The sequence below is a fragment of the Bombus impatiens genome, unplaced genomic scaffold (genome assembly GCF_000188095.3).
Source record: "Bombus impatiens unplaced genomic scaffold, BIMP_2.2 scf_0044, whole genome shotgun sequence".
NCBI classification, from domain to species: domain Eukaryota; kingdom Metazoa; phylum Arthropoda; class Insecta; order Hymenoptera; family Apidae; genus Bombus; species Bombus impatiens.
The window spans coordinates 1,003,840-1,016,955 of record NT_176463.1 but is presented as its reverse complement, the minus strand read 5'-3'; the positions used below and the strand labels follow the sequence as shown (position 1 = coordinate 1,016,955).

Genomic DNA, 13,116 nt, shown 5'->3' with positions numbered 1-13,116 from the left:
GTAGGTGTTCGAATACTTTCCATTGCAGATGTAATTCAAAATTTCAACAAATCCTTGACATTTGTCCTCGAGTGGCGAAACCTCCAAACAGACTCATTTCCACTTGTTTCACAGCTCATTCCAATTTCATCGCTTCCTTTCTCGATGTCGAGTATCGTCGACTACTATGCGCCCTTTGAGCATCGATCTAGACGAGTGGCCGAGACGAAGAAAAGGTGAGAAGCTGTCAAGGCTGTCACGCGTCCAATGGACCATACAGTCGGCCCATTATCGGCGGAGGGACTCTGTGGAGAAATAATAAAAATGCCATTAGTGTCTCGACGTCCCAGGACGGTCGAACGATGTGAACGTTTCACCCCACAGATTTCGACCGATATATATCTCTCATTCCCTTCGACCACTTTAACGTCTTTGTCACGGACTCTCCCGCTTGACGAGGTTAATCCTTCTTTTCGGCCTTCGACCTTCCTCTAGCTCTTCGGTTTTCCTTCTTGGTCCACTAGCCAAGGGCTGGACGATCTTAAAATCCGTTCACGAGCTGGAACGAAAATAATTGCATCGTGATTCTTTCGCTTTTTCCTTCAACCCTTCCTTTCCCTTTTCTCCCTTAGCCACCCCTATTCTTCCTTTCATTCTCCCTCTTTCTTTCGCCATCCTTCTTGCTCTCGTTATTTCGATTGCGGTTACTCTTTTTCTTTGTCTTTTTGTTCCTGCGTCTTCCTTCCACAAGCTACGACCGAGAGGGCATAAATCCTTCGGGATCGTCGCCGAAAATAAGATAAAATCTCACTGCGACTCAGCTTGGTAGAGGAAAGAAAAAAGGCAAATTCCCGAATAAACACATCCGCGGCTCTTTATGGTGCCACTTTGTGGATCCACCCCCAAGTCCGTGGCCTGTGTACCGTGCGCATTATTAACTCAACCACCGGAAAATGTCAACGCGGCCGGGTTCCTTATCTCCTCGCTTTTCTTTATTTTACCACCAAACGCTGCCTTCCCTCAACAGAGTCGTTGTTTTTTCCCTTCTGGTACGGGTCACGCGACTTTTATCTGTCAGATTCTTGTCTGGAATGCTGTTATATTCGGTGGCAGATTTGTGTAGTGATTTTCTCGAGGAAGTGTTTCTCGAGCAGAATAAATAGATGATACATTGTGGAGTATTATTTAATTTATGTATAATTTAAATCATTCGCTTTACATTTTACCGTATCAGTTTTACGTATACCTGTCACTTTATAAAATAATCTCTTCATATTTTTTATACAATAAATTGATCATAATTTATTCAAATTTATTTCACAATTAACATTCATTCACGTTGTATTTCAACATATCCACAATCTACTATTTCAAGAGCTATACTATACGGGAATAGACGAACTATGTAAAAATTAAGTTTTCAGTTCCTTCCTCAAATCTGATCCGATACTCTGTTCGATAGGGTATGTCGTTTCTAAGAGCGTTTCCGTTTTCTCTGAAGATCCGACAAGCAAAAGAACGCCTCTGGGATCGGGTTTCCAAACGTTTTAATCGGCGTTTTTCTTTTACCTACCCGGCCGCGATTTCACGATTTTCTCCGCCCTCGGGGGAGAGGAGAGAGTGTCCTCTTTCAGAAAGGAGTTATCGCCGAAGGAAGCTACAGGCATCGGTGTGCTCCTGTGAAGTGGGGTTGGGGACGGCCGGTGGGGTTAAAACGACCTCCGCAGTCGAGGCTGAAGTCTGAAAGATAAGGTACCCCTCTTCTCTCTCTCGGCCTCCTAGATTATGGAATGGCACTTTAATTACACTAATGGGAGAACCAAATGTTAATTACAATTCGAAGTCTAAAAGAGAGACGATTCGCGGCCTGTATAAGAGCGAGAAAGACAGAGGGCGGAAAGGGGCTGGTAGAGGAGAGAGGAGAGATAGGCCAGTAGACGGGGAAGGGACCAGATGAGATTTTCGTGCGTAAGAGGGTTCCCGTGATTAGTATTATTTAATTAAAAATGCCCGGTCCCATTATGGTCACCTCTCATAAGGACCAAGCTTAGTTGCGTGGGAAGCTGCTTATGAATTGGATTATCGAAAGGAGAAACGAATAAAGTGGAGAATGAAATGTCATGGCCAATCATTGCTACGTATATTGATAGAAGGCTTAATGAGTGAAGAGCCAGTCAATTATTATTTGGCAAAAAGCTAGAATTAAGGAATCATTCCAAAGTGAAATAAATGGAATTCAGTTAAGGAAAGCAATGAAACGAACACTACAAGCAACACGTAATAACATATATCACATAAAGAACAATGAAAATGTAAAATATTCGATCATGTATTATCGTACAATCATTGCAACTGACAAAATATCTTCACGTTATTAATTTGTCCGATAATTGAGCGTAATTAAAAAAAACGCAGAAGAATTTAACATGAAAGACACGGTACCAGTTACCAAATTCGATATCCGCTTTAACACGTTTCTCAAAATAAGAAATTTAGAAAACATCTATTCATCAAGAGAGGAAAGAAACGAAACAATTGGAACCACAGAAAAGTTTCTGGTTGAAACGGCTCTGTCGACAGTGGATCGATCCGAACGGTGGAACGGATATCAACATTTTGGAAATCTCGTTTCCTTCCCCTGAACGATTTAGGTGACGTCGTCGTAAGCGGGACGACGAGGAGGACTACGCGGACGACTACGAGGACGGTCACGACGACGATGGGCTATCGACGCCGGGGTGGAGTCGAGGCAGCAGCCGGGTTTCAATTTAAAGTTGGACGAGCGTGTCGGGATTTCAATGTACAAAATGCGTATGCTAAACTTTTCGCACCCCTGTGGTAGCCGCCGCCCCTCCGTTCGTCTTCGAGTTCCCAAACACCCTTGACGCCGTAGCTCGAATGCCGGACAACGTCCGTGTCGACGTTTCGTCCGGGAAAAATCAGCAAGTCTGATGCATCGTCAAGTAGAAAGGGCGCGCAAGTAGAACGTCGCTCCCGTTCGACACGGTGCTCGCGGGACGAATGTTCCGTGGAACACTTTGAAGTCACTGTTCCCAAAGGTCAAATTACTTTTTTGAAGCCGTCACACGGAGGCCTTAGCGGCATTCACGGCTCGGTCTGAGGATCCCTAATGATCGCAGCTGCGATCGAAGGTGATGCATATCAATGGATAGGCTTGAAACGACATCGTGTGAAGCAAGTTTCTAATGGCATCCAGTCGCTAACTTTTCTCACCAGAAGGTACGCATGCACCTATGAGGTATTTGCATCTAGTTCCAGGCACTAGCTTTGTCTCGTTCCGTAATTTATACTAGGGGTTTAGGCTTTGTCGCGACGCCAACTAAACACCTAGGAAATTGTGCATTGTCTTTGATGGTTAAGCATGGAAGTAGAAAATAAGAGGTATTGGAAAATTACTATTTACTTAATTACTATACATGAAGCAATGATTTTTACCTTCCTAAGATTTTCGTTATCCGTGTGGTGAATGGTCTATGATTAATAATCCAACGTAACTATATCCTTAAAATCAAAATTATTTTACATCGTATTCTTCTTGTTTCTCTTCCAAAAACATTCGATATGCATTTTTTTTTCTTTCTGTTGATTATTTCTGTTTTCCATTTCCTTGAATCCTATCCCAAGACTCTAAATCAAGCGTCATTCGAAAATAGACGGGTTCCAAACATGGTCTTCCGATTCGATCGCATGGTTTCGACGCGAATCTAACTTCGACAATGCATCCAGATGGAATGTCACGCTGTGTACGATTACTGCGAGACGAAGGGCGAAGATAGGAAAAGAAGAGAAAAAAAAAAGAAGAGCAGTGGAACGAGGAAGATGCTGCAGCGGCCGAGCGATCGTGGATGGGTGAGAAGTTTCGCCCCAGGAGTTGGATTACCGCGTGGCTTCGGTCGGTATTTGAAAATCGTGGGGTCTCGAGACTGGCGGGCGAAGCTGCCGTGTGATTGATTTTGCATACGACACGGATTGGACAGGTTTGAGAAATTGGACTAGCTTTCTGGGTTGGTTTGGCCTTTCTGCCCTCCTTGGCATTTCCCTTTCGAAACGGCCCTTCCCCTTCCATCTTCTTTCTATATCGCGAGTGTCTATATGCCTGGATGGTTATATCGACGCGTACGTCGAGAGTATATGTATGTCGATGTAACGTATATACTTAACGTATCCAGGAGTGTCTACTCGCGAGAGACGGAGAAGGGTTCCCTCTCGTATCTCTAGCGGGAAACCGAGAAGGGGATTGGCCTCGAACGAGCGATTTGTGCGATCTTCAAGGATGTATTTATGAGCGTTCCAGGCCCGCTTCTTCCACTTTCATATTGCGTTCGGCATTTTCCATGGCGATGTAAGTTACGGCGTGCAAAATCGAAACGTGACATCTAATATAAGATGCGATCGTTTCTTGAAGGCGTTGAGTATGGAGTTTGATATCGACTCTGATGGCAATCGCGAGTTGGAAACGTAGGATTAAGTGAAATATTTACATAAATTGATAAGACTAATCATTAGTAAGAAGAAGAAACTTATCTACTGTCTTTTTCTGTAAAAGACCCTATTTCTTTTTTAGTAGATGATTTTCAAACAACTTTCCCCTTTTCTTCATTCTTGCCACATTCTTATCAAATTCTTTATTGAAATACAGTTGTTTAAATTAAATAAAAATTGTGTAAAGATCTAAGAATGTCTAATAAAGAACTAGTATTACTTGAATATTCATTTAAATCAGAAATTTACAAGCTATCATTCAATCCTATACTGGCTTTTTAATTTAGAAACATATTTATCATCCAAATAACGCTTGAACACAAGAAATAGTCTAACATTCGTCAAAACTAACACAAGAAACTTAAAAAATTACTTAACGAGACACGAATGGCGATGATGCATACACAGAGGATAGTGCGTAAGAAGAAGCTGTCTTGAGGCATTCAGGCTAACTCGTCTGGCGTTATCTGCCGACGTCGGAGTGGATAACAGGCCGAACGATTTATTCTAAACCTTTATCCGGCGGCCCCTCGAAATTTATGAAAGAAGACGCCCGTTTAACCGACTCGCTCAGTCATCTCTCACGATGGTGGTGAAGCCACCCTTCCCTCAACTATCTTTCTTCCTTGCTGTGTCTCCTTGTTCTTCTTCGAGCTCGCGCCTCCCTTCCCTCTGGTTCCACCTCCTCTTCTCGATTCTCTGCCCTGTGCTCGCATGTCAGCCCTTTATTTTATACCAAGACGAGTCGGTCCGAGTCGGTCCTAATATTAAAGGGGATGGTTCACCCTTAGTGCGTGATCGGGATACTAAAATTCGCCGATCGGATGGTTCGTGACTTCCTTATTGAAGGACAGAACGAAAGGCGAGTGGCAGGTTTCTCTGCGAGCAAAACGTCATTGAGAGCTCGAGCATTGCAATCTTTTTCTACGGTTCGTGAAACATAGAGCTTGATTATTGAGAGTACATAGTACTGAAATGTGATGGGTGAGGTGTTCAATTGGGTCTTTGAATAAAGTTTCCTTGTTTAACAAGTCAGAGGCTTGGAGTACTCTTTTATTTCGTACGACGAACTATTAATTTAATACAAAAAGTTTAGAATAATAATTTTTGCAGCTACCTTTCTAGGAATATAATGTAGTTTTTGGATTTACAATTGATGAGCCACGTGAGAACATTTTTGTTAATGTCTTGATTTCGAATAATTTGTTTGATTCACGAATATAAATGTTTTGAAAATAGATGATAAATCTGTGAAGTTTTATAAACAATAAAGTAACGAAATCATCTTTTAAATAATCAGTTCAACAGGGTGCAAAAGTACAAATTCTACAACCAATTGAAAGAAAATGAATGTTTCTAACGTCCAATAGCATTTTAACACAACTTCAAAAGTAGTTCAGCAACGAACGTGTCATTTTATCCAATTTTCAGAATAACGTTTTGTTTCTGTGTTTCCCAGTTGTATCTGAGCAAAACCCGGCAAAGTGGTCTCACGGACAATTTGCATCAGGATCTCTTACGAACGGTCAACCCAACTGCACGCCAGCAAGGTAAGTCTCGTTGACTTTTTATTTTTTTCTCTCTTGTCTTCTTCCTGGAATGATGCTTTTCCCTCTCGAATTTCTTCGGCATCGCCGACTGCGAAACGGCTTTGAATTTCCGTCTGCGTTTGAAAAAGATTTCGTCCTCTACCACGGCCTCGTTTTTTACTGTTTTCTCGTTTCTCTCGAATTCGCTCGAAACTTTCGACACTCGCGTATACACGCACACACAGAACGGTGTCGTTTAACTGTTCTAACGACGAGATACTCGCTTCGTACGTATATCGAAACTGGCGAAGTCCTGTGCCGAAACACAAGCGACATTTCGAAACTTTGGCCAATTTCGCGTGTACTCGCTTAGAATAAATATGTGATCCACGTGTGCCGGCGTATCTACGCTCAATATGTACGAGTCGCTTATAAATTATGTTTTATCTCGAACTTCTATGAAGATACATATTTAATCAATATTCGATGAATTATCGTGATCATTTTCTAACTTTGACTTTTATTTACGAGGTTATCTTTTTAGGAATATAAGGTTCAAAATATTAGGAATTCTCAAATTTATTATACCTAATATATCAAAAAATAGATGAATTCGTAATTGTTAAACAGAAGTAGATGAGATACTCAATAAAGTAATTATTATTAGTATCCCTGTAAAAAATAAATTGCTACTATTCTTTTAAAAAGCTACTTTCATTCTATTCATAGTATAGTATCTTTTCCGATATTTAAAGAGATTTTCATATAATATCATGCCTTATGTAATTAATAATTTACTCAAATTATTACTAATATTTATTAGTTGGTTATTAACGAACTATTTACTTGAGAAATTAAAACACAAAGAAAATCCATGATCCAAGAGGAAAGATGGAAAACTGTTAAGGAAGACATTGAACAACTACTGTCTTGATTTCCACGGAGTATAGACAAGAATTTCTACAAGCTGAAACGATGGCATCGTCGTAGACGAACGCGATTCGTGGGGACGGGAAAAGTAAGGAGGTCGGCATCATGCATAACCCCACGTCGGCCTCGCATAAATATTCTAATAACTTCGGAAACTAATATGATTGCATCCAGCAGGAATAATATCCTGTTCGAAGTGGGCATCGCGGCTGTATGCGTGGAATACGAAATACGTGGAGCGCGGCGTCCACATGAGAACGACGTCGCGCTCCTCCTCACGTAACCGTAGATCGCCGCGAGGGTGGAAGCGATCTCTCTCGATGACAGTGATTACTTTAATCGTGCTTTCCCTTCCCCGTCGAGAATGTTCTAGAAAATAGTTATAGCGACGAAAACCATAAGACGTATCGCTTCAAACTATCACACGATGTTCGATAGCTATAGATTGTCGCAGGAATGTGGACGCCATTGCAGACATGTATTAGAAAGGTATGGGAATACAAGAAGATATGGAAAGAAATATTTTCTTTTGGATATATGATTTCATTCTCGTTTTTAGTAGAAAATACTTTAGACAATAAAAACTTTTGTTACTAGTGGCGAAGAATCGTGCAGTGGTTGTTTGTATGAGATTTTAAAATAATTCTAGAGAATTTTAAATAATTTAAAAATAACTTTCAATGAAAAATTGACTATAAGATTAGATGACTATAAGATTAAATGACTATAAGATTGACTATAAGCTAGTAATATTCTTGTAAATGATAATGGTGAATGCATAAGCCTAAGTGATCCGTATCTTTTTACATAAAGCTTCGCTGTTATGTTGAAAAATCAAGGATAGAAAATAAAGAAATGGAGGTGACCTTTTGTTTTAAGATAATTATCCTTCATATATTGTATTTCTGACTCTGATTTACTCAAAAACAAAGTCTCACGTGATATCAAATAATTCAATATTTTCAATATACTTTCTCGTACATAAAATCATATCGTTCCATGATATATCATAAATTCTACCATGTAATACCAAGAAAGGGTAATTTTCAACGTATGCACATTGAAGCACAACGACGACGAAGGCCGTGAACGAATGGTTTCGAAACGCCAAGGACTCGTTAACGCGAAATATCGTTAAATCGATTTCGCGCAGATTCGAGACGCTCGACGAAAATCCATCCGAGAGATTCGAGTTCGAAAATTAATTTCAATCCGTACTTGAGCCCCTGGCTCCCACTCCTTCCTCCTCTCTTTCGTTTCGTCTCCTCTCCGGCTAGGTTGGTCAAACAGCGCCATGTACAGCGCGGTTGGAAAATCGAGCAGCGCTCGAGTACTGGAAACAAAAGGCCGACGTTTCAATTAGGTCCCTTATTAGTTAGCGATAATAGGGCCAGCGGCGGTCGAACGGTAAGGCCAGGGCTTTCCAGTGCTTAACCGTTGGCTGTGTTAGATTCGCCGGCTTGTTTGCGTGGATCCAGCTCTTACGATATTAAGGGCTGACTAGGCATTCACCGATACCGTACCGACCTCCAACCACCCACGAAGCCCTACCTCCTACGCGTTTCGATGTTTAGAACCACCCTCTAACCTATGGCTCTCCTCGACTTGACCAAGATAGAAGGGACAGCGAGGGATCCTTACACTTCGTGGCTGGACCATTCGCTGGGTCGATTGATTTTCTCGTGTTAGGACGTTGCAAGGATGGAAACCTCTGATAACAGAGTTTGTATGATGGAAAATCGAATTCGCATCTTCTAAAGGAAGTTCGGTATTCAAGGAATGTGTTCGGTTGATGCTCATGAGGAATTTAAATATGTGAGAGCAAAGGGTAACATAAAAAGTAACTTATAAAAGATAAAACTATAAAAATGTGAGAAAATCATATGTAAATTGCCGAAATATGGACAGCATCAAGGAATGTAAAGGATATTTTTAATTGATTTATCGTATAGTACCTAAATATTGCTAATGTGTGTAAACATTTCTAAGTTTGGTTTGGTCTGCTTTATATTGTCACAACACTTAACAATATAGTTCAGCTGTATACACAAATATATGTACATATGAGCAAAAAGCTGGTGTATACACACGAAGTAAAGTGTGAGGCTTGATAGTAGAAAAGGGAGAGAGTTAGCGGTGCGTTCTCGAAGCCCAGGAGGAATTTGTCGCGAGAAACCGGTCGCAGCAGTCGCCTGCGGCTCGCCGCAACGATCCTCTGTCGTTTTAGCCATTGTACGGGTACCGCACGCTACCGGAGAGACCGTTGCCGTCACTATCGTCGGAACCCTTCGAAACTAACTCGCCCCGGCCGAAACTGCGCCCGCTTTCCTCGCCACGAAACGGTCGACGTGGTTAACAAGCAGGCACGCGATGTGCATCCGCTATCGATTCGAAAGTGAAAAGACCAAGGCGACTTACGTGCACACGGAGAGGAAATGGAGCACGGTATTGCTTCAAGAATTAACTGTGAGACATTGTGTGCTTGATGGACGATAACCAGTCCGTTAAGGAACAACGTCGTAAACTTCGGACACCCATGTACATTGCTCTCTTTGCTACTGCTTAATGTTTTGCTTTCCACGGGGTTAGAGCTGGAAATTTTGGAAGATGTACATCTGATATTAAGGACCAGGGAGCTTTTGCCGAGTTAGCAAATATGTTTTCTTTTCGAAGTCCATTGTCTTAGAGAAATACTTATTTTAAAACATGACAATAAAGGATTATTTTTAAAAGCAGGGCATCATTGTTCACGATTTTGATTCACTGGTTGGGCAATTTTTGGATGTCATTGTTTGAACCTTCTGTCAGGTATCATTAGATCTTTTTCATCATTATCCGCAGAGCTGAGAATTATAGCAGTGTACATCAAAATTTTAAGGGTGTAGGAACAGCGTAACGATATAGAAAGATATATAAATCACCGAATAAAAGTATCCAAAGCTTCCACAATATCGGCAGAAAGTTATCTTCGGCGTCGCGTCGGTTCTTTGCGCCCGCAGAAACCGGAATTGGTTTTAGTGTAAATGTAGAGTGGCGGATTCGCCGGGTGTTGGAGGACGTCGTGGCGGATAGGGTGGCGCGGCGGTGGAGTGGTAGCGACATCTTGTATTGTCAGATCCCAACGCGACAAATTCATAATTGCGTTAATGCGGGTACGGCGAGGGTTCTTGCCGCAACCACCGCAAGGCGCGCTATGGCGTCTTGCGGCTGTAAGAGAGATAGGGACCAGGCCTTCGAGAGAACGGGTGAGCGCAGGAGGGAAAATGGACGAGAAGGAGAGAGCCACTGAGAGAAAGAGAAGTCCCTCCTGACAGAGGCTCGTTAATCTTCCAAGGATTACGCCAGAAGGAAGTATCGCCATTGTGCAAGGTGCTCCTCTTCCAACCGATAATTATTAATTAAACTGGCCTAACGGGCCATTTCGCGATTTATCGATTTATCGGGAGACTCTTGCCAGCGTGGCGATGTTGAAACGTTTAGAAAAAAATCGGTTGATGTTTTGATGAGTTGAATATTGTTATTGAATAAAATTGTGACATATGCTATGTCATATATACAAAGGATGTTTGAAAATTGGATTGATATTATTTTGTAAAAGTTTGCTTTTTTCACAGTTCAAGTATTTTGATATTTCGCTAGCATTATGGTCAGTTTCATAACATATCTAATTATCTATCATATGAAATTAGGCTAGGATTATGTAATCATTCAAAAACGATGATCTCACCGAACTGCTATTTAATATTCTATAATACAAAAAAACTATTTCACCTAGTACAATTCCATTATAGATTACGTTTAACATTAGACATAAAGCAGTAACTCTTTCAACACAATCGTGATCAGTATATCAGCTCGTTTCAATAGGGTGTAGTTTTTGAACGAGAGAACCCGCGATACAGATGAGCCAACGAAGCGTGTTAATCGTCAGATTTCAATTAATCGTGGAAGATTAGACAATCATGAAATCGAACAGGAAGGGTCATCAAATCCGCACGAACGAACACGAGAATGAGAAAAGGGAGAGGAAGGGTTACGCGTGCGACCGGCTCGCAAACGGGCCGAGGGTAAAAAGGATAGAATTGCAAAAGCGAGAGAAGGCGTGGAACGAACGAGCCGAAATAAAACAGTGATATCGAGGCATTTCACGCACGAGCAAGAACGTTTAGCAGATTCAACGTGCGTGCCGGTATTCGGCACTGCTACCCACGGTGAAACGATTCTCTCTCTTTCCATTCTCTGTTCCATGGTTTGCTGTTTCATCCCGTCTTTCTCTCTCTCTCTCTCTCTCTCTCTCTACCTCTCTCACTCTCTCTCTCTTTCTTTCTCACTCCCTCTGCGTGTAGTTCGCCTCTTTCTTTCTCACTCTGGTATGCCTCTATCACCTACACCCTCGGTCAGAAGCTCGCTGAAAAATACTGCTCTCGCTGACACCTGTAGCTTCGACGTTCTACATATGTGCGTACGTACGCCGACCGAGCGCCCATCGAGGAAACGAGGGGCAAAAACGATTATCACCCAAGAAAATTTCCATAAGACGACCGACAGAGTACCAGTTTGACAATCTCGTTATGCATCTCGCGTTTTTTTCATACAGAAGGTCGTCAGTTGAATTGTACAAAGTTCGATTTTATGGGCTATAAAAATGTGATTTTTTAGGGGTTAAAAGGCTATTTTGACTCTTGGCTTTTGAAAAATTATAGCATCTACTAAATTCATTGACTTACAGTTAGACGTGTTGTTGGAGGTCATTGTGGTACTCATGATTATATAGACATCCTTGTCTTTGGTAGAACAGACGGACGACTTAATATTGATGTTTGTATTTTGTACAGTAGTTTACAGATATCTCGAGCGTAATCCACATAAGCTTATTTTTATCCTTGTTTTGAAATGATATTCTATGCACGTAAACTGAAATTACTTTTTCCTACTCTAACTAACACTAGCAATAGCGCTAACGAATAAGGAATATCAAATCCATTCCTAAAAATATACTATATGTGTATATCTTGTGAATACGCTCGAACCCCATTAATATTGCAACGCTTATACAATTTTAATCAACTCGACATTACACGAAGATTACTAATTCATACCAGTGTATTAAAAAGTGGAACAAAAGGAAGTATCAGTCGAAGAGATTTTTCATTATTTTCACGACGAGCGGAAAAGGTTGGTGGCCGAATTGCTGCGGTGAAAGGGGAACAGATTCCACAAGTGGTGGGACTTTACGGGACTTAAGATTAATCCTCATAATTACTCGATTTCGTTCTTCTCTGCGGGGCCCCTCTTGTATCCGCTTTTTATACGGTAGCTTGCACCTCGTACCATCTGCGGTGTACCTTCGCGAAAGGGACCAGAGTAGAATGAATGGCAGAGCTTGAGAGGACTCGGTTGCTCGGCCATAAAGATATTTATCAGGTGACAACCCCGGTCATCCTTTATGATCCTTCCTTTCTTGAGGTTTTCCGCCGACGTCTCAGAGGCAACTTCACCCTTCGGCCAGTCGCGTGCCACGTTATTCGATGACACGACCCTCGCGCATTCTTTTCTTCCTTGCCGAGATTCCTTGTATCTTTCCCTGAAAGGGGGAAATACCTCTGTCGAGGAATGCTTGCCTCTCTTCCGATTTGCTTCTGCTGTTTATGTTCGATAAATTTCATTTTTAAATACATTTTCTGGCTTGCCATCATCTCCTTCACTGTCTGTTTTTCTACATACCGAAAGATTTAAAGTTTGTCCTTGTTTCATTGCTGTTAATTTTTTACTCCAAGAGAAGTTTGATTATTAATTATTTGGTGCTGAGTACATTTTTTGAAATATTTTCAATGAAATCACATATTCTCGAATGAAATTCAAATCGTTTCCCTCATAAACTGCATTCGTTGCTTCAATACCCATGAAAATCTCAGTCTATTTTGAAAAGGAACCCAATTTTAACAGAATAATGTAACATCCTCACACTATGCCTATGTAAGATTCCCTACGCCAGAAGACTAGATCAACGAAAATGTTCCAGCGAGAGATCCGAAACGAGCAGATAGGAGCGGCACATCGTTCGACACTACATTTACCAGAGAAATATAGGGGTTGGTTCTCGCGGATGACCGACAACGCGCATCGTGGGCGTGAAATCGGACGCCGGCCAGGACGTCCGCTCGACTCGGCAGCC

At 41.6% G+C, this 13,116-nt stretch overlaps 1 protein-coding gene across 8 annotated transcripts in view; it reads left to right on the top strand.

The window, feature by feature from the left end:
• The window catches only part of LOC100747273 (flocculation protein FLO11-like), a 307,210-nt gene that overhangs the window by 163,067 nt on the left and 131,027 nt on the right, over window positions 1-13,116 (top strand). For all 8 annotated transcript variants that reach the window (XM_033323169.1, XM_024370425.2, XM_033323163.1 and 5 more), the window contains one exon: window positions 5,942-6,032. In XM_033323169.1, the coding sequence (XP_033179060.1) occupies window positions 5,942-6,032 (91 nt within the window). The remainder of the gene's footprint in view (window positions 1-5,941; window positions 6,033-13,116) is intronic.